This window comes from Urtica dioica, chromosome 7 (genome assembly GCF_054948205.1).
Source record: "Urtica dioica subsp. dioica isolate 48M chromosome 7, U.dioica_male_clone48M_v1_H2, whole genome shotgun sequence".
Taxonomy (NCBI): Eukaryota; Viridiplantae; Streptophyta; class Magnoliopsida; order Rosales; family Urticaceae; genus Urtica; species Urtica dioica.
In genome coordinates, this window is record NC_142762.1 from 35,263,241 (window position 1) to 35,290,087 (window position 26,847).

General features: G+C 39.3%; 2 protein-coding genes across 2 annotated transcripts; both read right to left on the bottom strand.

The window, feature by feature from the left end:
- Nucleotides 1-234: 234 nt before the first annotated feature.
- On the bottom strand, nucleotides 235-3,281 carry CCP2 (ubiquitin-fold modifier). Its single transcript, XM_089621233.1, has 4 exons — nucleotides 3,125-3,281; nucleotides 2,842-2,939; nucleotides 722-754; nucleotides 235-528 (listed from the first exon to the last, which is right to left on the bottom strand). The coding sequence occupies exons 1-4, from the start codon at nucleotides 3,190-3,192 to the stop codon at nucleotides 431-433; spliced, it is 297 nt and encodes a 98-aa protein (XP_089477359.1). The 5' UTR covers nucleotides 3,193-3,281; the 3' UTR covers nucleotides 235-430.
- Nucleotides 3,282-23,373: 20,092 nt separating this feature from the next.
- On the bottom strand, nucleotides 23,374-26,558 carry LOC149391073 (Pathogenesis-related thaumatin superfamily protein). Its single transcript, XM_089618868.1, has 3 exons — nucleotides 26,429-26,558; nucleotides 24,592-25,258; nucleotides 23,374-23,717 (listed from the first exon to the last, which is right to left on the bottom strand). Exons 1-3 carry the CDS (start codon nucleotides 26,481-26,483, stop codon nucleotides 23,582-23,584), a joined length of 858 nt encoding a protein of 285 aa, XP_089474994.1. The 5' UTR covers nucleotides 26,484-26,558; the 3' UTR covers nucleotides 23,374-23,581.
- Between the last annotated feature and the right edge of the window lie 289 nt (nucleotides 26,559-26,847).

Here is a 26,847-nt window from a genome sequence, read left to right on the forward strand (position 1 = left end):
CAAAGAAACAACCACTAAACCATAACATATTAAAAAAAATTCAGTCAAAATAAATAAATATAAATAAAAGAAACCATAACATGCCTTTGATTACCGCGCTAGTCTTATAGGGATAATTGATAACAGTGTGTACCAATGTAAATCTCATTGCAAGTATCAATGTGATCATAAGAAATAATTTGAGAAACGACTAGAAAATGAAGACATATTCTACTCCCAAAGACTGAGAGACAGTAAACCAGAATAAGACAATATTTATTCTTCTCTTCATATCATTTATCCACTGTTTGATTGTTTTTCTTGATTAAAGGCTTATGGAGTTCATGGTACAAAAATATGAGAATAGCAAAACCCTCCAAACTTCATAGTTCACAAAGCAGACAGAAAATGACATATCGCCACATGTAAATAAATAGTAAATATACTAATTTCAAACTAACAGCGATGAGGCATTCATTGTCCCAAAAGCTCCAACTCGGTCTCGAGGAATTAGTCGTAGCTCAGAACCATGTTTAAGGAAGACATTGCCTGGGATAGTTGAACAAAACAATTTAGAACCCAAATGTTGCTATAAATTACCAAGATATCAGAAAGATCTTCCAGATGTTTTGAGGCTCATGAGACTGAATTTGAGAAAGGAAATTCGAAAAGCTTAATCCAGGTTATTAGTTTGAGCGGATTGGAAGAGAACACATAAACAAACTGTAGCAATTTGGGGTACCTGCACTTTGCTGAGGGTTGATTCCCACACCATCTGCGTAGAAAAAAAAAAATTAGCTTTGATAAACCATAAGCAGAAATGCTTTAACCAGTAACAACTAAGTTTTCCCACATTTTTTCCACATAGCTTTCAACATGCACACATCTTTACAAAAAAAAATCTGTATAGGTACAATTAAAAGAAGAAGAAAATTAATAGGGAAGCCGCGTTTGAGCTCAAGTAATCTATTAAGCCTGCTTCACAAATTCCCTTGCTTCTAACTATGTGGTTTCTACTATCTCTTACCGGTTATCCCACACCACCTCCATCCGGGAGGTCTAGAGTTTAAACCCCCCATGGCTGTGTGTGTGTGTGGCAATTTTTAATATGTAATTTATAATCTATGTCCAATATCACTAGGGTTCCTATTTTCTCCTTTTGTTTTATTTCTAAGCGTGTCAAATGTCCTTGATTTCCCAGAAACACTGATCGGATGGTATATTTCACATTACCAGAATAAGAGAAAATCAGCACTGAACCTGGCAAATCTTTTTCAAAGTTTTGCACATACTCCAGACTATGTCATCTTGCTTCGCTTCAGTTGGTGAAACTCATTCACCTTACTAGCCCAATACCATGTTGTAATCCCCAATAATTTCATTGAATTCAGTTCAGATCACTGTTAACTACATTTTAAGCTTCTTTTTTTTTTTTTTTTTTTTTTTTTTTTTACTACTATATCTTAATCTCACCACTACTTTCAAAAGAAATCATAAGATGATCTCCGAGGTCCATGAAGAACATACTCAAGGTTTTACTTACCCATTCCTTTAATTCTTAAAATTCTCATGGCCCATTAAATTTCAAAAGTTAAGGTCTAAGATTTGCTGACATTGGAGTTTTAGATCAAAATCCAATGTCGCAGGCGCTTGGGAGCTTATTTCTGTAAAGGAGGAATGTGGTATAGGGAGATCTATAGATTGAAAATTTGCTTCTACATATCGCTCAATAATTCCATTATATCGTAAGTTTTTAAAGTTATCCCCTAACCACTCTACATGTAGATCATCATACACAAGGCACGGTGATATACATATACATTTAACTTTTGTTTCATACTAAAGTGCATACAAACCCCAAGCGGTTGGGTTGCTCTAGTGGTAAGTTCATTTCTTGGGACCTTGTCAGTCCCGGATTTGATTCCCACTAGACGCAACAATTGGAGTCGATAATGCCAGTGTCTAGCGAATTTTAGTCGGGTCTGGCACGGACACCACGGTTATGAAAAACACTAAAGAGCTTACAAATTATTTTTCCTTTTGCTGGAACAGAAAACATAGAAGTTAAAACAATTCTGGAAACCCATTTAAAGGAGGACATTACGGGTTGTGTCGACCTGGGATAGAGAGCAGTCTACATGACCAACTACTGCCTCAAAAACAACAAGTTAACGAATATCAGTTCCTACAACACAAGATCCTTGAAGTAAAAAACACGAGCAATTTCACACAAATACAATAAAATATATTTTGCGGAGTGGCTTGGCATTTCTTTCGATACCAAAAACTGCTTTTTCGTCACGGTCAAATGATAATTATTAGGTTTAGCTACACATAAACTTCTATCCTTCACTTCAAAGTCCCACTGACCATCATTTCACTCTCACATAATTAAAACTCCACAGAGAAAATCGATGAGAAAAACGTGGACTTGATAACTCTCTTCTCCAAGGCCAATTTTTAGGTTTCGAATTTAAACATAATTGCAAAACTAAAGCTGAAAATAGGATAGGGAGCTCAAACTACCAACTGATGTCTCATGGCTTAATTGAAGCTACCCATATTTTGTCTGGCTTAGCTTGACTTTCGAAACATTAAAACTCAAACAATGAAGGAGCTTGAATAAATCAGACCAGCCCTTGATTGTATACGAATGAATCGAAAAATATTAAGATGGACTAAACATGCAATGTATTGGACAAACAATGGACAAAAATTCTCTGTGCACATCCAATTTCAAAGACTAAAATAACTAACAAACATATAAGAAATCATTCTAAATATGCGAAAATCCCCAATCGAATAATTAAAAACAAGGAAAATTTTGTAATCGAGATGGATCAAATTAACGAAATTGATTACCGTCGGTGATGATAGCACTAGTTTGTGAAGGAACTTTGAATTCCTCGGCGGCGAATTTGAGAACCGCCGTGAAAGGAGCTCCTTCTGGAACGCTAAACCTAAAAGCATAAGATAAAGATATATATATATATATATATATATATATATATATATATATATATATATATATATATATATATATATATATATTTGTCAAATTAGAGAAAAAAAATCGAAGGAATTCAATTGAGGGATGAACAAAAAAAAAAAAAAAAGCGATAAGAGATATATCGGAGAAACGAACACTTTGAAAGGAAGCTTCGGATCGGAGGTGAGAGTCACTTTGAAAGACACTTTTCCTCCGGTTGCCATGTCTGATGATAATGATGATCTTCTTCTTGCTTCTCTCACCTTTGTTCACTGAATTCTTATACGAACGAAGTCACGAAGACGATATTATGTGGCAGAATATTGTTTGCTTAATTCTATTTTAGACCCTCAAAGTTATTGGTATTTTAAACTAAGCCAGAGATGTAGCATTATATCTCAAAAACAGTCTTGAACACTATTTATTTTTGAAGAACTCCACGATGAAGGTGGCCAAGACGACGTTCCTTATCCGAGCATCCGAGATATCGGCCACAACCACCAAGAAGAGTGGACAATTGTCCGCGAGCAAACACAACTACCTCAACGCTCGGAAGCACATCAGACCGATGGGCAAAGGGACCCGGACCCACGATCTCGCGCCAACCTTCCTCAAGCCGCTCGCTCCGCGGCGGGAGCAAGGACCGAATCACGAAGATCCGCCTTCGAACGGCTAGGACAAGGAGAAGAGGTTGCCGACAGTGGAGACGTGATGAGGTTCTCACCACCCCGATGTGCAAGGTTGCCAGGACGCCTAGAGCCACACTTAGACTTGAGGCGCCACCTTAACGCCCGGTGGGAGATCCCAAGACACCAGACCGCCCCGGAGGCCCATGAACTACAAGAAATTGTCCCCCTGACTACGCCAACGCCAACGCCGCCTGCGCCGTATGCCACTCAAGCATCAACCGAAAGGGGATGCACTACTCGATTTGCACCTGCCACCACACAAGCCGAGAATGAAGAATTGACCAACGTGGTCAATGTGCTAAGAGAAGAAGTCCGGGAGCTACGAGCGGCACAGAATAGGACCCCGCTTGTGAGAAGTATGATTGAAGGCGTAGCTTCGCCGTTCTCTGCAAACATGCTCGCCGATGATGCCGTAGGGAACTTTCGCCCATCTACCACGCCACTCTACAATGGAAGCACGGACCCACTCTACCACATCCATCAATACCAGAAAAATATGAGAATGACAGGATAGTCGCCATCGACGATGTGTCAGGCATTTTGCCTCATACTCACTAGCACTGCGTTCGAGTGATTCCAAAGGTTAGGACGAGGATCGGTCCAATCGTTCGAGGATCTCTAAGAGAGATTCCTCACTCATTTCTCTACATCAAGCAAGGAAGCACTGAGGCGCTCCAACATTACCTCAACCGGTTCATCGAAGAATCGAACAAGGTGGACGACTACGAGGATAGCGACACCATCTACGCCTTCATCGACGGCATGCGTGCTTGTGACCTCTTGACGTCGCTAGTAAAACAACCACCTACCACAATGACAGAGCTCATTTCTCAAACCACGCAACACATTTCGATCGAGGAGTATTACGAAAACTGAAGGATCCACGATAGAGGAAGTCGGCGTAAGGACGAGGCCGACAATGACCCACGATGGAAGAAAAATCGAATCACCAATATTGCGGTCTCAAATGTAACGCTCGAGGCAATACGATCAACGCCCCGCTCAATATCGTGACCACCGTTTTTGGAGGACCCGAGGCGGGAGATACTGCGCACGAGCGAAAAAAACTACGCAAGAGCGGCACCCGGAGAAGGCCCTTCTCATCACATCAATCTCACCCAGAGCAAATGGCCCACCACACCGTACGAGACGATCAATTTCACGGAAGAGGAGGCTAACCGAGTCATGCACCCACACAATGATGTTATTGTTGTCAGAGCACAGGTGGCAAACAATCTGGTGAGGAGGATCGACAATGGGAGTTCTGTTGTCAATGGTGCCCACAAGAAGAGTTGTAATCTTTATATTGTGCATTTGATGTAATAAAGTCTTATGAAGACTCTTGATTGTAATTGCTTATTCATTAATAAAAAGTTGAAACGTTCATTCATTCTTCCGTGTCTGTTTGAAGCTTTATGATAAAACATTAGTCTTTAGTCCATAAACAAACTAAACAACTTACGAAGAGACAAATGTAGATTTACATGAACAAACTCTTCGTAGTTTGCTTAAAATGATATATTCGCAATCTAAGGGTCAAAGGACTATTGACCTCAGTATGATTGTTAGAAGAATCTATGATGTCTGGTTAAGAGGCATTGAGAGTTGGAGACTCTATAGTTCTTCTAGGTATCTTCCGAAGGTACTGAATTGACCAGTGCACTTCTAGAGACAAGATAAGAACAAACCATTTAACCTCTTATGTCTCGAAGTCACTACGTATGAATTGCATCGTGCTTACCTTAATCCTGAAATGAGACATGCCATTTCACACCTTAGTATTCTCATTTGAGAAAGTCAAAGTTCGGACTCACTATGTGACTCCGAACAAGGCCTATTGGTGAAGTACTAAGTTGTGAGTATGTCATGAGTAACTTTGTGAAGTTCTCATAGATATGGAATTCATGTACAAGATTGCTGAAATGCAATATATATCACCTCATGCTTTGTTCCTTGGAGTGGGAATAAATGAACTGGCCAGTGTCCAAATTGAGTCCTGACTCTTTTGGATGAAACAATGTGACTTGTTAGCTCCTCGTCAATACGTTGTTTCTAACTTATTCACAAGCGACAAAGGAGTTGAGGAAATAACAGCTAGAAGGGTAAAATGGTAATTTTGTAAATCCCGACTAGCTGATGATATTCATGAAGGGTAAACACTGATAATATTCTGTAGATCCACTCATTACAATTAGGTTGAATTCTTGAGTAGAAAATAAATTCATTTGAACCGAGAGATTTTCAATGTCAACTCTTTAGTGGAGTCAGTTGACATTAAGCTAAACTTGGAAAAAGTTTGTGAACTTTTGAGTCCAAGTATTTTAGCTCAAGCTTTTTTCATTTGGATCCATGAGGTCACTGTCACGAATCACATCGATTAGGAATAGTTAAACTGGAAGCTAAGTCAAAACAAGAACGAAAATAGACAAAATTGTATTTTTGTCTTTTGAGACATAGGATGAAATGAATGTCAATAATTTTTTTTGACAAGGTCATTTAATGACATGTTTCACTTGGCCAATATTAGTCTTATTGGGCCTTGTGGATTAATTTCATTTCATAAGAATTTTATTGAAAATTCTTAATGGGTCTTTCTCATGTTGTCATGAACAAATGAAGAAGCTTCTAGAAGCTCATTCTAGATGAGAAATGGGCGCCCAAATACCCAAGAGAAAGAGAATATTTTGTGCATAAATGTATCAAGATACTTGCCAAAAGAAAAAGAGGAAACAAATTTCCTCTATGAGGAAACAAATTTCCTCTATGAGGAAACAAAGGGAATCGGCCAAGGCAACCAAGAAGGGAAACAAAAGAGGAAACTAATCCCTTGGGGATTTGAATGAGATGGGCGCATATTTGAATGGGAATGAGTAATAAAAGATTGCTCATAAAGGCTTGGAAAATAAGAGGAAACTACTTCTTTCCAAGGCCAACCCTACTCCTATAAATACCCCACCTCATTCCTCTCATTTCATTCATTCCACACAAGTTAGAGATTGAGAGACTCTCTCTCTAGACATTGTGGCCGCGCCTCTCCTCTCTCTCTCTCTAGTCAATTTTGTTTTATTATTTTGGCACCTAGGTCCTCATTTGACCTAGAGTTTAGCTCTGCGACTTCAAGACTCGTTCTTAAGTCGTAGTGTTTAAAAGTGCCCACTCACTGATTCCTTTTATTTCGAGTGATTTAGTGATAGAAACTATCGTGGTTGCTCGAGTTGCCGACGAAAGAAAGAGAGACGTGCTGCGAGGAGACGAACGTTTTCAACCTTCCGAAGGCTCATCAACGTCCAAGCCTCTAAAGAGGTTAGTAAATTTATTATGCTCATATTAGTTTTATTTATGTGTACTTGCTCTTTGTCTAGGTTAGTAAAAACTGTTTTTACTTGAAAATAAATTTTTTAAAATTCCGTCGCTTAACGAAGCGTTAAACTTTTTCTTAAACCCTAGATCAATTCCAAAAATTGGTATCAGAGCAATGGTCAAAGATTAGCATGTACATGTATTTAAAAATATGAGCTTGAAAATCGTTTTCGAAAGTTTACTAATTTTGTGACAAGTTAGAATTGTTTTCTTAGATTTTTTTTAAATTTATTGCTCTTGCCTTTAAATTAAAAATCATGTTGATTTTCTATGAGTTTGGGATGTTATTAAAACACATTAGAATCAGTTCTATAAGTTTTTAATTTTTTATATTGAAAAACATGTTTTAAAGGTTTGAGAATTTTCGAGTAAATTTTGTGACTAGTTTTCTTGTCTTACTAGTTTCTTTTATTTACTTGAATCGTTTTATGCACGTTGTTATACCATGTTATTACCTTGCTAATAAAACACCAATAAAAGCTTTAACAACATCCTAAAACGTTCCGTTACACTCGATTCTTTTTCGCACCTAAAAAGGACCAAGCTTTAATTATTTCTTTTTCTTCGAGCTGGAGTAAAACCTGCAGTAATAGTGGCATAACTCTCTGCTCAGAAATCTAAATTTAATGATTCTTAAATAAAATTAAAGCTCTGTCTGTCCTCTGTCCAATGCCACCGGTTTCAGGTCAAAAGGACATCGGAGCCGCCAGTTATGGCGATTTTACTCCGTGGTGCGCGGCTGTTCCGAAACTCCAGTTTTTTAGAATTCCGGATTTTCAGCCCCACTACCATGAGTTATAGAACTCTAATGAGAAAAATTTCTTGAGCAAAAATGTTTTTTTTATAAGATTATAAACATGATGTGTAAGATTAAAATGTTTTGATTATTGAAAGTTTAATTGAAATTGAATTTTTACAAAACTAGTTTGAATTTTGAAAAACCGTTTTCACTTTCAAACTTGAAAAATATTTTGTCATCCAAATCATATAAATTTTCAAAATGTTTTCAAAACTATATCTATATCACATATGTTCAAAATCTATATGCTCTTGAAAATTTAAGTGAGAGGTCTCCTTGTAGACAAGCCGAAAAATAAAAAGATGTGTAATCTCAAACTTTCAAGTGTTCGAGTGAGTGGAAGTTCACACTTCCCTCACGCACTTTCCCGAAATAGAAAATAGGAAAAGATCGAGTATGTACCTTGTGCCTTTATGCACTAATACTGCTCTGAACATGAATATCTAGGATTCTCTTCTAGCTGTCCGCTCTATCGCTCTATAACTAGGAAAACCATTTCTGAACTTATAAGAGTCGATGAACCAACTCCAAAAACTAAGTGGGAGGGTTATACTTGTTGTTTGTAACCCACGATCCCAAACACTAATGAAAGGTGCAATTGTCGCTAGACTAAGAGTCACCCTCGTGGCCCTCTCTTAAATGAGAGTACGCAAGGGCGCTTTGCACTGATCATTGCTCAATGAGCTAAATCCGAAAGTGAGACAATGAGACAAGACCTCCCCTCGGAGGATTGTTTTTCAAAGTCAATCTTTTGGACTAAGTGGTTGGTTACACACTTAGACTCAATCCCTAGTAATCCTCCCTCGAGGCCCTGCGAAAGGATGTGAGTGATCAAACCAATTTAAAAGGTGGCTGGTCAAAATTGGTGTATTGACATCTTGACTAAGCATAATGATGTGTCATTTACTTATAAATGGAGATTTTTTGCGACCTTCCTTCGAAGGAGTAAATTATCGTTTAGTTTATAACACCTTTTGATTTTATCAAATTTTTAAAACTTAAATCCTAAACCAAAGACTAATCATAAACTTGTTTCAACTTAATAAGCAACATGTCTCTCAACCATCTCTCAATCATCTTTTCCTCGAACAAACTCGAAAACCAAGAACTACGTAGATTGGAAACATAACCTCGACATAATGTTTACCGTTAACAAGCACAAATGGGTACTCACCACCCCGTGTCCTCCTATGACGAATGATGATTCGACTCAAGAGGACAATGACGCCTTAGCGGCTTGGCTTCGATCCGATGAGATTGTGAGGTGCTATATCTTAGCATCTATGAACAATATGTTGAAAAAGCAACATCGTGACATCGAGACTGCCGCCGACATGCTCTACAATCTCCTTGAGATGTTTGGAGGGCAAAGGCGTCAAGCAAGGCAAAAAGCAGTCCGACAATTTATGAAATGTCGCATGAAGGCTAGGACTCCTGTTGGAGACTTTATGATACCGATCATTAATTATCTGAATAAAATGGAAATCCTAGGATCTGAGATTGATGGGAAGAATGTCATAGATATGACCTTAAAAACTCTCCCCGCATCTCTTGATACCTCCAAGATGAACTACTCCATAAACAAGCTAGAGTACACTGTTACCAAGCTTATGATGGAACTTCACACTGCTGTAGGTCTCACTAAGAGAAAGAGGAATAAAAGAGAGGCACATGCTACTGAGCACAAAGCCTCTGCCTCTGGAACTAAGAAGAGACCTCACAAGGCCGATAAAAAGAACTGTCCTGCCTATCTCAAAGCAAAGGAACATAGTGTTGTACTAGTTACCGAAGCATGCTTAGTAGCTGATAATGTTTCAACGTGGATTCTTGACTCCGTTGCTACTAACCATATTTGTTGTTCCTTAAATGGTTTCAAGAAAACCAAAAGCTTAGAGGAAGGCGAGTTCTGTTTCAAATGAGGGTGATGGGAGCCTGGTGTCTGCGAAGGCTGTGGGATCCGTGACGCTGTCTTTTGAAGACCGCACTCTAAACTTGAATAATGTTTATTTTGTTCATACCTTTGGGAAGAACTTAATATCTGTTGCTCGTCTTCTTGAGCAAGATTATTGTTTAAAGTTCATTAAGAATGGAATTCGTATTTCGTTTCCTGATAATTCTTTTGTCACTGATGCATGTATGAAGAATGCTCTTTTCTACATCTATCCCATTCAACCTTCTCTTTTAGACACCGAAATAGATAATGATCTAATTAGGGAGCCATAGAGGATCAAACTTTCTGAATCCTCCGATCTAACAAAATCAACACACCTATGGCACTTAAGACTTGGTCATATCAGTCTAGATAGGATTAAGAGACTTGTGAGGGACGGTCCACTCCAAGCCTCTGCAATAGGTTCACTACCTACTTGTGAATCCTGCATAGAAGGAAAGATGACTAAGCGACCTTTCTCCGATAAGGGTCGAAGAGCCACTGAGTTGCTGGAACTAATACATTATGATGTATGTGGTCCGCTCAGCCAACATGCACGTGGGGGATACGAATACTTCGTTACCTTCATTGATGATTACTCGCGATATGGTCTTGTCTATTTGCTCAAACACAAATCCGAGACCTTTAACGTATTTAAGGTCTTTAGGGCTTTAGTGTAAAAGCAAACTGGCAAAGTGATCAAAACACTTCGATCTGATCGAGGTGGTGAGTATATGTCTGGAGAGTTCGATGACTTTCTTAAAGAAGAAGGTATCGCTTCTCAGCTTACCGCACCTGGCACACCTCAACAAAACGGAGTGTCAGAGAGAAGGAACCGAACTCTTATGGAAATGGTTAGATCAATGATGAGTTACTCATCACTCCCTCTTTCATTTTGGGGATATGCCCTCGAAACAGCCGCTTACATTCTGAACCAAGTTCCGTCCAAAACGGTTCCTGGTACTCCTTATGAACGATGGACTGGCCGTAAAGTAAATCTGGGTCACATCCGAATTTGGGGTTGCCCTGCACACGTGCTAAGGCAAAAGACTGGCAAGTTGGCTAGTAGGTCAGAATTGTGCTTGTTTGTGGGATATCCAAAGGAAACCAAGGGTTTCATCTTCTATAGTCCCGAGGACGATAAGACTTTCGTTAGCACGAATACTCGTTTCCTTGAGGAGGACTTTGTGAAAGATGCAAAACCTAGAAGCAAAATTGTGCTTGAAGAAAAGTTGGGTGAGGAAGCTTCTACCTCATCTGTAAGAACTGTTCTTGCCCCAGCTGAAACACAACCTAACTCATCAGAATCTCATCAAGTAGTACTTCGACGTAGTGGAAGGGCTACTCAAAAGCCTGACAGGTACATGTCCTATGGAGACTCTCTCGTAGCCGTCTCTGACATGGATGGTCCTGTTTCCTATAGCCAAGCGATGGCTTGTTCTTAATCAAACCTTTGGCTTGACGCCATGAAAGTTGAAATGCACTCGATGTATGTCAACAAAGTCTGGAAACTTGTAGACCTTACTGAAGGGATTAAACCCGTAGGGTATAAGTGGATATACAAGAAGAAAATGGGTCCTGATGGGAACGTCGAGACGTTCAAAGCACGACTTGTGGCGAAGGGTTATACCCAACAAGAAGGGATTGACTATGAAGAAACCTTCTCGCCAGTCGCGATACTTAAATCCATCTGCATACTCCTATCCATAGCTGCAGCTCTCGACTATGAGATCTGGCAAATGGATGTCAAGACAGCCTTTCTGAATGGCAATCTTGACGAGCGCATTTACATGGCTCAACCAGACGGTTTCGTGGAAGAAGGTCAAGAGACCAAGGTTTGTGAGTTGCTTAAGTCCATTTATGGATTAAAGCAAGCATCTAGGTCATGGAATATTAGATTCGATGAAACTGTAAAGAGCTTTGGCTTTGAACAGTCAATAGATGAGCCTTGTGTTTACAAGTTAATACACGAAGGCAAAGTTGTGTTTCTGGTGCTATATGTCGATGATATACTACTCATTGGTAATGACGTGGGTAAGTTATCTGAGGTTAAGGTCTGGCTGGTAAAGCAATTCGATATGAAGGATCTAGGAGAAGCCGCGTACATTCTGGGAACCCAAATCTTTCGAGATAGAAAAAACCAGACCCTGTCGCTCTCTCAAGCATCTTATATTGATAAGGTGATGGATCGCTTCTCGATGCAAGACTCCAAGAAGGGTCAAACACCCTTTAGGCATGGAGTTTCACTCTCTAAGGACCAGTCTCCCAAGACTGCACAAGAGATTGAAGACATGAGGAAAATTCCTTACGCCTCTTCCGTAGGAAGCCTCATGTATGCTATGCTTTGCACTAGACCTGACATCTGTTTCGCCGTTGGCGTAGTTAGCCGTTTCCAATCCAACCCTGGACCCGAGCACTGGATTGCTGTTAAGCATGTTCTCAAGTATCTTCGAAGAACTAGGAACTTGATGCTTACATACTAAGGTACTGACCTGACTATGACGGGATATACCGACTCCGATTTTCAAGCAGATAAGGATTCCAGGAAATCCAATTCGGGATCTGTGTTCATCCTTAATGCTGGAGCTGTTTTGTGGAGAAGTATTAAGCAATCTTGCATTGCTGACTCCACGATGGAAGCAGAATATATGGCTGCTTGAGAAGCATCCAAAGAGGCTGTATGGCTTAGAAAATTCCTTAAGTATTTGGAAGTTGTTCCAAATGTCGACGAGCCCATGACCCTTTATTGTGATAATAGTGGGGCTTTCGCTAACTCAAAGGAACCTCGAAGCCATAAGCGCTCTAAGCATATTGAGAGGAAATACCATTTGATTCGAGAGATCGTGCAGCGCAGAGACGTGGAAGTGAAGAAGATCTCAGCGGTGGATAACCTAGCAGATCCATTCACAAAGGCCCTAGCGAACAAGGTCTTCGACCAACATCGAGAGGGATTAGGCATGAAGGACTACACACATCTTCTTTGAGTCAAGTGGGAATTTGTTGTCAATGAGGCCCACAAGAAGAGTTGTAATCTTTATATTGTGCATTTGATGTAATAAAGTCTTATGAAGACTCTTGCTTGTAATTGCTTATTCATTAATAAAAAGTTGAAACGTTCATTCATTCTTCCGTGTCTGTTTGAAGCTTTATGATAAAACATTAGTCTTTAGTCCATAAACAAACTAAACAACTTACAAAGAGACAAATGTAGATTTGCATGAACAAACTCTTCGAGTTTGCTTAAAATGATATATTCGCAATCTAAGGGTCAAAGAACTATTGACCTCAGTATGATTGTTAGAAGAATCTATGATGTCTGGTTATGAGGCATTGAGAGTTGGAAACTCTATAGTTCTTCTAGGTATCTTCCGAAGGTACTGAATTGACCAGTGCACTTCTAGAGACAAGATAAGAACAAACCATTTAACTTCTTATGCCTCGAAGTCACTACGTATGAATTGCATCGTGCTTACCTTAATCCTGAAATGAGACATGCCATTTCACACCTTAGTATTCTCATTTGAGAAATTCAGAGTTCGGACTCACTATGTGACTCCGAAAAAGGCCTATTGGTGAAGTACTAAGTTGTGAGTATGTCATGAGTAACTTTGTGAAGTTCTCATAGATATGGAATTCATGTACAAGATTGCTGAAATGCAATATATATCACCTCATGCTTTGTTCCTTGGAGTGTGAATAAATGAACTGGCCAGTGTCCAAATTGAGTCCCGACTCTTTTGGATGAAACAATGTGACTTGTAGCTCCTCGTCAATACGTTGTTTCTAACTTATTCACAAGCGACAAAGGAGTTGAGGAAATAACAGCTAGAAGGGTAAAATGGTAATTTTGTAAATCCCGACTAGCTGATGATATTCATGAAGGGTAAACACTGATAATATTCTGTGGATCCACTCATTACAATTAGGTTGAATTCTTGAGTAGAAAATAAATTTATTTGAACCGAGAGATTTTCAATGTCAACTCTTTAGTGGAGTCAGTTGACATTAAGCTAAACTTGGAAAAGGTTTGTGAACTTTTGAGTCCAAGTATTTTAGCTCAAGCTTTGTTCATTTGGATCCATGAGGTCACTGTCACGGATCACATCGATTAGGAATAGTTAAACTGGAAGCTAAGTCAAAACAAGAACGAAAATAGTCAAAATGGTATTTTTGTCCTTTGAGACATATGATGAAATGAATGTCAATAAATTTTTTTTGACAAGGTCATTTAATGACATGTTTCACTCGGCCAATATTAGTCTTATTGGGCCTTGTGGATTAATTTCATTTCATAAGAATTTTATTTAAAATTCTTAATGGGCCTTTCTCATGTTGTCATGAACAAATGAAAAAGCTTCTAGAAGTTCCTTCTAGATGAGAAATGGGCGCCCAAATACCCAAGAGAAAGAGAATATTTTGTGCATAAATGTATCAAGATAGTTGCCAAAAGAAAAAGAGGAAACAAATTTCATCTATGAGGAAACAAAGGGAATCGGCCAAGGCAACCAAGAAGGGAAACAAAAGAGGAAACTAATCCCTTGGGGATTTGAATGAGATGGGCGCATATTTGAATGGGAATGGGTAATAAAAGATTGTTCATAAAGGCTTGGAAAATAAGAGGAAACTACTTCTTTCCAAGGCCAACCCTACTCCTATAAATACCCCACATCATTCCTCTCATTTCATTCATTCCACACAAGTTAGAGATTGAGAGACTCTCTCTCTAGACATTGTGACCGCCCCTCTCCTCTCTCTCTCTCTCTAGTCAATTTCGTTTTATTGTTTTGGCACCTAGGTTCTCATTTGACCTAGAGTTTAGCTCTGCGACTTCAAGACTCGTTCTTAAGTCGTAGTGTTTAAAAGTGCCCACTCACCGATTCCTTTTATTTCGAGTGATTTAGTGATAGAAACTATCGTGGTTGCTCGAGTTGCCGACGAAAGAAAGAGAGACGTGCTGCGAGGAGACGAACGTTTTCAACCTTCCGAAGGCTCACCAACGTTCAAGCTTTTAAAAAGGTTAGTAAATTTATTATGCTCATATTAGTTTTATTTATGTGTACTTGCTCTTTGTCTAGGTTAGTAAAAACTGTTTTTACTTGAAAAGAAAATTTTTAAAATTCCGCCGCTTAACGAAGCGTTAAAATTTTTCTTAAACCCTAGATCAATTCCAACAAGTTCGGTCGATATTTTGTTCAAGACGGCCCTCGACCGGATGGATCTCGGAGAAATTCACCCGACCCAGTCAAGACCCCGCCTTTTGGATTCACGGGAGAACGTGTCGACACAGAAGACTCCATTAATCTCCCAATCACCGTTGGACAGGAGGGGGAAGTCCAAACCACGCGTTTGGTAAACTTCTTGATTGTGGACCGACCTTCTGCCCATAATATAATCATGAGACGATCGACACTCAACAAGCTTCGCGTAGTCACCTCGACGTACCACCTCTTCATGAAGTTCCCAACGCCGAAAAGAGTAGGAGTAATGCAATGGAATCAGGCCGATGCAAGGATGTAAAGGATAACTTTTAAATCTCGCCGTTTGTAAATTTACGGTTAATAAATGAGCTTTCGTGTGTCGCAAGTAAGTTCTTGAATGGATTATGGACGTTGAAGTTTATCGAGTTGATTTAAATTATCTTAAGGTGATGGAAAATCTCGGAATAAATAAAGGATTTATCGAGTTCGTCGCGAGTAATAATTATTTTCCGAGGAAATATTTCGGAATTTAACGCAAAAAAAAAAGTATATGTGCATTTAATTTAAACATGCAGGCATAGAAATCGTGACGACAAAGGGCTCGTGGTGTCGAGCCCCAAACGCACCTCAAAGCGTCCATGGGATCCGAGAAAAGGGATTTCGCGGCGTCAAAATCCCGACCATATCTCAAAGAATTCTGTGCGGCCCGAGATAAAGAGACTCGCGCCATCGAGTTCTTGACCAACCTCAAATCATCCATGGAATCCAAGAAAATGGGTTACTGCGGAGTCAAAACCCCGAACGTATCTCAAAGAATTCTATGCGATCCGAGATGAGGGGACTCACGTCATCAAATCCCCGATTGACCTAAAAGCTTTTGTGGGATCCGAGAAAAGGGAGAGCTCGCGGCACCGAGACTCCGAGCACAACTCAAAGAATCCCATAAAGCATGAGATGAGAAAACTTGCACCATCGAGACCTCGACCCATCGCAAAGCCTCCTTAGGGTGCGCGAGAGAAGGAAGAAGATGTCAAAAGCCTCGCACAAACTCGAGCGTTTTCATGCATGAAACAACAAACGCACTAACTCTACATAATTCACAAGATATTCAAGTAAGCGAGAATAAAAGAGCGGGGTATGGCAAGAAAAAAAAAAATTTAAAAGACAAAAGGAAATGAGTATGCGAATGAGAGAGCTTTCATTTATCGGCAATACCCCCTGAGGGAGGGCCAACAAAAGATAATAAGGGCTCGGAAGGATGCACAACAAACCGCGTCATCAAAAAGAAAAATAGCCAACAAATGATGGTTCACCCTGAAACGCATATATAAACATACAATAATATCCTTATAGCCAAATAAACAAAAAGCATCAAGACTACTCGCCGATGCCATCGAGAGCATTGATCCTCTCAGCGCCCTCCAGAACATCTCTGTTCGCGGTTCGGGCCACGCGGTACGCCTCGCCATCAGAAGCCCCTAACACCCTCGGACCCTCCGATACCTCGACCCTCTCGGCCGCCCGCCTTGCCGCGCGCGCGTCATCGGCAGCGATGTACTCTGGCGGGATGTAACTAAAGGTGAACGGACCGAGGTTCTACATCATAGTCTGCCTCCGACCATAGAGCATGCATCCCACTCCAAAGAGATGTTCTTCGCCTCCAAAGACACTCCGAGTTCAGTAATCAACTCAAGTGCCTTGTCCAACTCCAAGCAAAGAGAACACGAGTCAATGTTACCTGCGGCCGACGCTTCAAGCTCAACAATCCTCTTTCCCAACCGCTCAATCTCTGAGCGCGTGAAAGCCACATCGTCATCACGATCCCGAAGTTTCTTTTCGGTCACCAACTGTAGCTCACGAGCTTGCTTCACCAGGTCACCGGAGGTGTGACAGATAGATCTCTTCTCCGCTTCGGAATTCTTCAAGTCAATCTTCAAACAGTCCACCTCCCTTGATAGATGGCCCTTGTCCTCTCGAGCACGCTCAAAGGTCTTCATCGTCCCATTCAACTCGTCCACCTCATGTTTAAACGACCGAACAACATCGTCGATAGACAAAAGCCTACAAAGGAGAATGACAATATAAAATAAGACGCGTATATCCAAAGCATATGTTCGCACAAAAATACGTTTCTCCAAGTGTTTGCATTAAGAGAACCACTAACCATCATGAGACGTTCCGAGTGGAAGGACATCAACTCCGAGTAACTCATCAGACTCACGGATGTGAGCCGCTCGTGCGGGACCGCCTTGACAACCGCGGTGATACGTTCACCCAATTTCCTCCAGCGCCCCGACGTGGACGACGAGTCTCCCTTTCGTCTTTTCTCGAGAGCATCGGGAATGGGGTAGGAAGAACGCTTCTTTGTAAACACCTCCAACGACGGATGCTCAGGAATAATAGAGGGGCGAGCCGGTACGACTCCCGTCTCGCACAAACCCGGGCTGCGAACTATCGGGTACTGCGACCTCGGCCATCCACCGCGTTCGTTGCGAGCGTGGGCGTCTCGAGCCATCCCTGCGAAGAAGAAAGGAATTAGCAAAATTGATGTAATAACATGAGAAAATGAATATGGGGAATGCATACACAATCAGTGGAATACGATCATCCACGCGCTACACACAATCGCCTCTCCCACGCCAATAAATAATACCGTCAACTGACAATGGTCGGGGCGAGGAAATCAATGGATCCGCGGACAACACCACTGGAACTGCCCTCGACGGAAAAGTATCGGGGGTTGCGACCACATTTGACAAAATACCCCCAGATGGTGATAAAGGAACCCATGGGATAGCCAGAGAAAGATTCAGAACGGGAGAAGCTACGGAGTCACCGAGAAGTTTTGTATAGGCCTCAAAAGTGCCCCCGAAGATCTCCGGGAGCAGCGGGGTAGGACTCGGCACAAGAGACGCAACAGGGACCCTCGACGCGCACGACTCATTGTCATCAACCACGCCCGGACAAAATGGAAGCCAACCAAACTCCCGCCATGTGACACGAGACCGATAAAACTTAGCACACAACGCGTCATCGGGTAGTGACCGGATTAGTTGGCAAAACTCTGTTATGTTCGCTCCCTTGCTCGCATTGAAACTAGCCGGAAGACCAATTCTCGAGGAGCGATACTGAACACCTTGTCACAAATCCAAAACCACCGATTCTTCCATCCCCTGCGAATTCTCTCAGGAAGACCCAAAATCACCGGCCTCCGAGTACGGTCCATGAAATAGTACAAACCTGAAATCGAAGGCAAGCTAGTAAGCCTCACCAAATCCCAAAAATCCCCCGCCGTCATCGCTCAGCCAGAAAACCATAATAAAATCATATAGCATGCCGAGATAACCCGATAGCTAGTAGGACTTAATTGGAAGGCATGGATGCGAATAGCTGATAATAAGTCTTGTGATCGGATTGATGACCTGCCAACCCAACGCAAAACAATGAGAAGACGGACTCCGAGTGAGACAAAAATATGCTCACAATGTTACATGATTACATCCCGTGCGTACGAAGCTAAGGGCACAAAAGATCACATCCGACCCAAAACATAGCCCAAACACTACTGTTATTATATATAGCATGGACAAATTATAATGACCATGGTTTCATCACTTTGTACGTATGAAAGAATCAACAGAATACACAAACCACCAATATGGTGATAAAACATAAAACACAAACAAAACAAAAAAAGGAAACGTACCTCCTCCGGCCGCCGAGACAACTCTCACCACTAGAGTACTCGTTGTCGACTCTACCTCGACCGGACTCGACATCGACGGTTCATGCGAAAATCTTGTACCAGAAACGCGAGGCGAAGAAGGACATCCGATCGTCGGATCCTCGTCGGCCACCTCGGACCCGAGTCTGCCACTGACTCATATGAGATCCATGCGGAATGACCGACGCCCCGCTCTCCCTCACCGCCCTCGCTGTCCAGGCCCGCGTTCGCACCGAAGGCATCGCATTACCCACACCGGCGATCTCCGGACTTCGAACATTCTCCGGGGAGATTCTCGCCATCTCCTTCGCCTGAACAATCTCACCGAGGGATCGTCTCGCCATCTCCTGGATGACCTCGGTGTGTGACCCCACCACTCACGCACCGCGAGAATCTTCAACTCCGATGTCGGAGACACGATTTCCGTCACTGTCAACGAGTTCCGCTCGGTTCGCTTCCGCCGAGATTTCCATCCAGTTGAAGTCACCGTGCTTCGAAGAGCTCGAACCTTGAACCCCCTCCGTGGGAAATAAGTCGTCGAGCAAACGAGCCATAAATTCTTCTCCCGGGACGAAAGCTTCCACACTGGTCAAATTAATTTCGCACTATGACACATAATCGAGAATCTCGGACCCACCATCAATGGGGTCGTTGAGCACCATCAATGAAGAGGGAGAAAATAATAAAAAAACGGAAAAAGGAAAAAAAAAAAAGGAAACAGAAATACGAAAGAAAGAGGAGTCAAGAATCTTCTCTCACCTGAAATCTGACGAATTTCTATGGCAAAATGAGCTTCAATCCGACAAGAATGGTGAAAGCATGAGTTTTAGGGTTTTGCTTCAGTTTCAAAATGGAAGAAGAGGTCTCAGATGTTTTTCCCGAAAGTGGTTGTTCCTTCTTTCAAAGAAATAAAAAGAACACAAATAAAATAAAGAAAAGAGGAATACTCAATCACCTTATGGATTGTCAAGATGTACATATACATATATATATATATATATATATATATATATATATATATGTATAGTACATATACTCAATGTTCAAAATACCGACGATATATCTCGATATATCCACGATAACAAGGAAAAATGGGAAGTTCGGTAAAAAAATTACCATAATCGTTTTATTCCCAAAATACCGTTTTTTCTAAAAAATTACTATAACAGTCAAAACAGAAAAGTTATTCCTGAAATACCTATTTTTATAGCTCTAAACAAGCCCAAAATATAAACTTGAGTTCTTGGGAGTATGAAGATCCATTGTTGCTTATTAAAATTCATAGAACCACATAGGTTTATATGGAGTGATTTAAAAAAAATAATAATTTCACAATAAAGTGAACTTTATTTGTTAGCTAAATAACATCAAAGATTTTTTATTTTTATTTTTGCATTCCATTGTTTCAAGTTAAAATGAAGTGGTTCAAAATTCAAATAAATGTTATATATTCATTCAATGCGTATATTTATAGATATAAATATATATAGATAATTTATAGATATATATATATATATATATATCTATTGAAAATATAATTGTTATATGTATCATTAAATTATATATACATAATATCTATTTTTGTCGATGCATTCGTCGGTAATCGATATATCATTGATATATCATCGATATCATCGGTAGTCGGTATTGAAATTGTTATAAAATATCTATCGATATATCCATCGATACTCGATATATCAGTAAAATCAAAACTACGATATGGATATCGCTATCGATATTTTAATCCTTGCATATACTTAGCTGATGAAACATACCTAATATTTATACATATATATATATATATATCTATATGTATTATATATATATATATATATATATATATATATATGTATAAATAAAACAAAAAGAAGACAAACCGTGTGTCTGTCAAAGAAGAGAGAAAGTGGACATTATTTAACAACTACTCCTATCTCTTTCTAGCCTCATGGTGTGACTTACCCATTGACGTGAAGTGTTGGTATTTGTTTTCATTTATTTATCCATATTTTTTCCCTCTCAATATATACATATTATTCAAAGTTCAAAGACATTCATAAAACAAAATCCCAACACCATTAGCCAAAATATATACGTATAAATATATACATATTTTTTTTCTTATATATATAAATGCTTATTTGGGAAGATATGCAAATAAGTATGTATGTATACGTTCCTAGAAATACATTTATACATATATGTAATATATACAAAAAAAAGGGAAGTGCCATATATAAAGAAAATCCAAGTACATACAAATAAATATATTTCTATGTGAAAAAAAAAGGAGTCGACTAAAAAGAATTTCGGAATTATCATCGGAGATCCACGAACCGGAGAAGAAGATTAGAGAATTTCTCACACGACAAGTCGCGCAAGAAACTGGGGGACTAATGTTACGACGATATTTTCGCGAGATAAAAACGAGACCCTAAAATAAAAAACGACACGTCAAGTCAACGCACAAGGCCCAAATCCATGAACATAGCGCATGAAGTCAAACCCGAGTCTAATTCTCATAAAATGTCTTTCAAAAGACTTTTAAATAATGTTTTCAAGCTAGGCTCCTTGAGAAATCTTCAAGACAAAATCACAAGAATGACCACCCGGTCGGCCAAAAAAGAAGACCACCCGGTCATTTTCACCCGGCCAAGACCACCCGGTCGGCCAAAAAAGAAGACCACCCGGTCATTTTCACTAGGTCAAGACCACCCAGTCGGCAAAAAAGGAAGACCACCCGGTCATCTTCACCCGGCCAAAACCACTCGGTCGTCTTCACTTGGTCAAAAGCACCAGGTCTTCTTCACTCGGCCAAGATCACCCGGTCGTGTTTACTTGGCCAAGATCACCTGGTCGTCTTCGTTCGGCTAAAATCACCGGTCGTCTTCACTCGGCCAAGATCACCCGGTCGTCTTCACTCAGCCAAGATCACCCGATCGTCTTCACTCGGTCAAAATCACCCGGTCGTCTTCACTCGGCCAAGACCACCCGGTCATCTCCACCACTCAACCAACCACTTCACCAAACTCCTTGGTCCCTATAAATACCTCACCCATTCACAACACAAGGTAAATTTCTCTCAACTTGTCAAAACTATACAAAAATCACACCATCACTTTCCCTCTCTAGAAAACATAGAGACAAGTACAAATCGTTTACCAAAAACACAATACAACACGACTAATGTTGAGCGTCGGAGAACGCGCCGAAGGAAAACCTTCCGCGTCCCTCTAGATTCACGTTTTCTTGCGGTTAGGTGAAAGTGCAAGGATTCGAAGACCCAACGAAGAACGCGAAGAACGTGGAAGATTCGAAGACCCGGAGACTCGAAGATCCGAAGACCCGAACACTAGAAGATCCGAAGAACACGAAGAACACGAACACGTGAGAAACATGAAGAACATGGAAGATTCAAAGGGTTGATGACTGAAAGAAGCAAAGACTCAAGAACTCAACGAAGAACACGAAAGATCCCAAGATCCGGAAACTCAAGGACTCAAAAACCCGAAGATCCGAATAAAACAAACACGACGAGAAGAGAAGAACTTCACCAAACTCAACCTACGTGCGGTCATAGGGTCCGACCCTAGATCGAATCACGGACGGTTCTTAGTGCTAATCCAAAAACGCGATTAACAATATAGATTTGGTTCATACAAGATTTAAGTGATTGCTTTTCTTTTTTTTTCTTTTTTTAATAAAGTGATTAGTTTTTCTTTTTAAATAAGTTTTTGATTGCATAAGTAGGTTAGATTGGATAACTTAAGGTCCAATTTTCCACAAATTGATTTTATAGGGTTTTCAATCCACATAACATTTAATTGGGGGTAAAAAAAGTGGATGGATTAGCTCGTTGTCCTTGTTCTCAAAGCGAAGTATTACCAAGATAAATCATTTCTCGTTGGATGATCGGTAACAAGAAAAAAAAAGTAGATTTTCAAGATAACTAGATCCACTGTGTTTTGTCTTTCCACCCAATTACGGAACTACGTGCGACTCGCGATGCAATAAAAGTAGAAATCTGATCTATTTGAGTAAAAGTGAATAGGATATTACTCATATTAGTGAGGTTTTTTGGCCGAGAGAAATTCATGATGCGCTTCACACTTTACTGGGTCGCCGATTGAGTCATGATCGCATTCTTTGGCACTACTATAAGACCGGTCAATGATCATCCCAATATGGATATTGAGTCGACACAAATTCCATTAAATTATTGTTTTCTACCGTTAGTTATGTTAATTTGCAAATTCTTCTTCACATTCAATTTCCACATTCTTTATGTAGAAATTGTCTCTGTTAGCAGGTTTTTTTTTTTTTTTTTTTTTTTTTTTTATCATGAAAACAACATGTTTAAAGTTATTACTAAAATAGCCCTTTTTAAGTTATAGACAATCATTTTTTCCGAATGTTTAATCTTTTTTTATAATTTTTTTTTAGTTTTAACTTTATGTATTGTTTACAGTTTCATTTAATAGGAAAATAATTGCTTACCGTATTTTTGAAAGAATTTAAATAACCGCTATTTTAGAAATATTACACTTAAAAGTGGTTGTATTTGTAATTCCCCCCCCCCCCCCCCCCCCCCCCCCCCCTTATTTTTGGACTGCTTGTTTTGTGTTTAGGCCCCATTTTAGAATTTAGACCAAGTTGAGGGCCAAGCCCACAATGTCCGCCCTTACGCGGAAGCCAGAAATGATAATAATGTCCATCATATTTTCATTTAATGCCACGTACGCATGTGATGTGAACTGTGCCATTTCTACGTCGATCAAATTTATAAAGAAAGAACAACACAGAACAAACTTTGACACGATATGTACACCATTATGTTTAAATAAACACCTATGAACTAAATGTATACACACACACACACAAAAATAAAAAAAGAAAGGTATACAAACGATTTTTCTCTAAGAAAAAATCCATACATTGATGATGGACAACAAAGGAATCATCAAAGCCCACGAGTTCCCAATAAACGCCTTTAAACCTGGCGATCCACTGCATATCACTTTATTGTTATGGACCGAGCACACTTTATGTGTCCTGCCATAGTATTGAGAGATTTCAAATTAGTACATTTTAATTTCTTTGAAATTAATATATATATATATATATATATATATATATATATATATATATTGATTCCTTTAAGAAATTAAATAGAGTTAGATAATCAATTATATGTGTTCTCGGACTTGAGCAATTGCTACAAATTAACCAGAAATATGCTTCAAATGATGATATCGCTCAATTAAAAAAGACACATGTACATAATTTATATTCGTAACCTAACTACATTCATAAATTCAGTAGGCTTTTTTCCTCAAAGTGAATGATATCAAAATATAATCTATATAATATGTTATTCTAAATTAATTGATTGGGACGAACGTTTCTCAGCAGGCTTTAGAGACACATTTCAATGGTATTAATAACTTCAAGTGGCAGCAAAGTATATAAATCATGATAATTCCTTGCGTATTGGCAAGTTTGGAAACATAAAAGAGAAATTTATTTTCCTGCATTAACTTTATTTGATATGAAGCTATTAAGGATTTCAGACTAAAAAAAAGGTTTATAAAGACAAATTATTTCTACCAATAAATTTGAAATCTCCATTAACATGATATCAATATCCCAAAAACTTAAAACAAAGTAGAGCTCGAGCTACCACCTTCGGAAGATAGGTTAATAATGTCACATCATTAATAAAAAAAATGACTTAATAAGATTAATAAAGTAGTGTTACTCCTACTAATAATTTTAAGATAGAACATGATGTACTTGACGAACACGAAACAAAAAAGAAAAATAAAAATTGAGATCCGGTTTAATATGAGAGTTCAAAGAGCTATCATCTTTAGAAGACATGTTAAAGATCTATAAGGTCACGAGTTCATAGTTCGGAACACTATACCTCTCGGTGCAAAAGGCGATGACATAATCATTGACCGTGCACGTGAACAAACTCGTGAGGTCGTCATAGGCGTACGTGTACGCCTTTGGACAAGCCTTCTTGAACTTCGTGGAGTAGTACGTGGGTCGGCACTCGGCCGAGTTCCCATACACTCCGCGACAACAATACTCATCAGTATCAAACACGTCGCACGCGCTCCGACACCCAACAGTATGTCCGTTCGCCCGAACAGACAGCTCAGCGGGACAGCTGACGCGCAGGTCGCCGTCGCACCCGGCCACACTGCAGTTCCCGACACCGTTTATCGGGGTCACCACCATGGGGAGGTTGAATCCGTCGACGAGGCTCACGTCATAAAAGTCCTTGTCGGCCGCGAGGTTGAACTCGGCCAGGCTGGCCGGGGTCTTCCCCGAGCCAGCGCACTTGTAGGTTTCCCCGCACGAGCCGGTTTGGCAAGTCCCGACCCCATCCGAGCTGAAGTTGCAACCCGTTCGACCCCATATGCGCCCGTTCCACCCGAGCGGGAGCTTCACCACGATCGACTGCCCCGACCTCAGCGTGTAGCCCGCGCCGTCAAACCCTGGGCCCGCTGTGATCGCCGGCCAGATCTTCTCTCTGCAATTGTTTATCAATGTGAAAGTCCTAGTTGATTCTGAAGATCTTACTCCTGTAAAAACAATTGTCTATGTAAGAATTGTTTGGGACATATATGTAAGTTTATTTTATAAACTAGTGATGCAGGGATACACACTTATGCAAATCTATTAAAGTCTTAATAAAAAAAAGACTCCATTAGGAATATAGCCATATTTACATTTTGAGATTGCTATTTAGCCAATGTTTGGTAAATACTTTGTAAATAGCCACGTCCACGTATTTACACGCTTAAATTGACGTAAATATCTTACCTTTTTATTTCAATGAAATGGTATACCAGGAATGCCACGTCATGTTTATGTCTATTTACCAAACGTTGGCTATATACCAATTTCAAACGTCTAAGTTGGCTACTTACCTAATGTTTTTATATATAAAAAAAGGTTCAGTAGATATATAACTATATTTACATGTATGGTTTGCTATTTAGCCAATTATTAATAAATATTTGGTATAAATAGCCAACTTTTGTGTAATCAGTTGTAAATAATAGTGTAAATAATTGTATATAATAGTTGTAATCGTAATAAAAGTTGGCTATTTACCAAATATTTACTAAAAGTTGACTAAATAGCAATTTAAAAGTTTAAATATGGGTAATTTGCTAATTAATGTAAAAAAAAAAAAAAAAAAAAAAAAAAAACTGAAAAATGTGTTAAAGTTTTCAAAGTATTAGCATCAAGCTTATATTATGTTGTGCAATAACAAGAATATATTTTTAAAATAAAATAATAAATTAATATACCAAGTGTTTTGATATATTTAAAGTTAATGATACTGCTCTCAGGGAGAAAATAATATCGGCAAAACTTCAGGATCTCTAATTAATCATGATCAAAGAGGTCAAAATAAATAATGTATAATTATGGTTCAAGTTTTCAATGGATAATTAATTTTTTCTTTTTCAAAGCAAAATTCTCTACATTTCTCACCTGCAAAATTCATCTAAACGCATAGAGTAACTAGAAGAAGAAAAAAAATATATCCTTAAAAAATGTTGAAACCTATTGCTGTAATAGGGACGCTACTCCTTTCAGGGAGAAAAAATAATCAGAAGTTTCCATGCTACTAAAAGATCCAAGTAATATAATTGAATGATTAAATAATAAGCTAATTTGTTTATAAAGAAAACAATGTGATAACAATAACAAGAGAGTATTAAATAAATTGATTTAATTACCTGACGAAATAAATACGATAAAGACTAGAAGAAGCATACTGAATTTCGGTTCCATATAGACCCCTTTCTCTCTTTAATCTTTTCTCTCTAATTAGGATCATAAAAACTTTAGACAACACATAAATACAGATCCATATATATAAACCAAGGGGAAAATGATGATGAAAAAGAAGAAGAAAGTATACGTGTGGAACGAGCTATATATGGAGTGATAATTAAATCACAATATAGTAAGAGCAGTATTTTGAAACACGAAGAAAACTTTTTATGATCGTTATTCTGATTCGTTTCCTACTCCTTTCTTTTAACTTCAAGCACTTTATTCAGGTTCCAAAACTCTTCCTTTGTCCCTTTTCAATATGTTAATTAGTTACAAGGTTTTCATCAATCTATTGTCTACAATACACTTTGGCGTATAT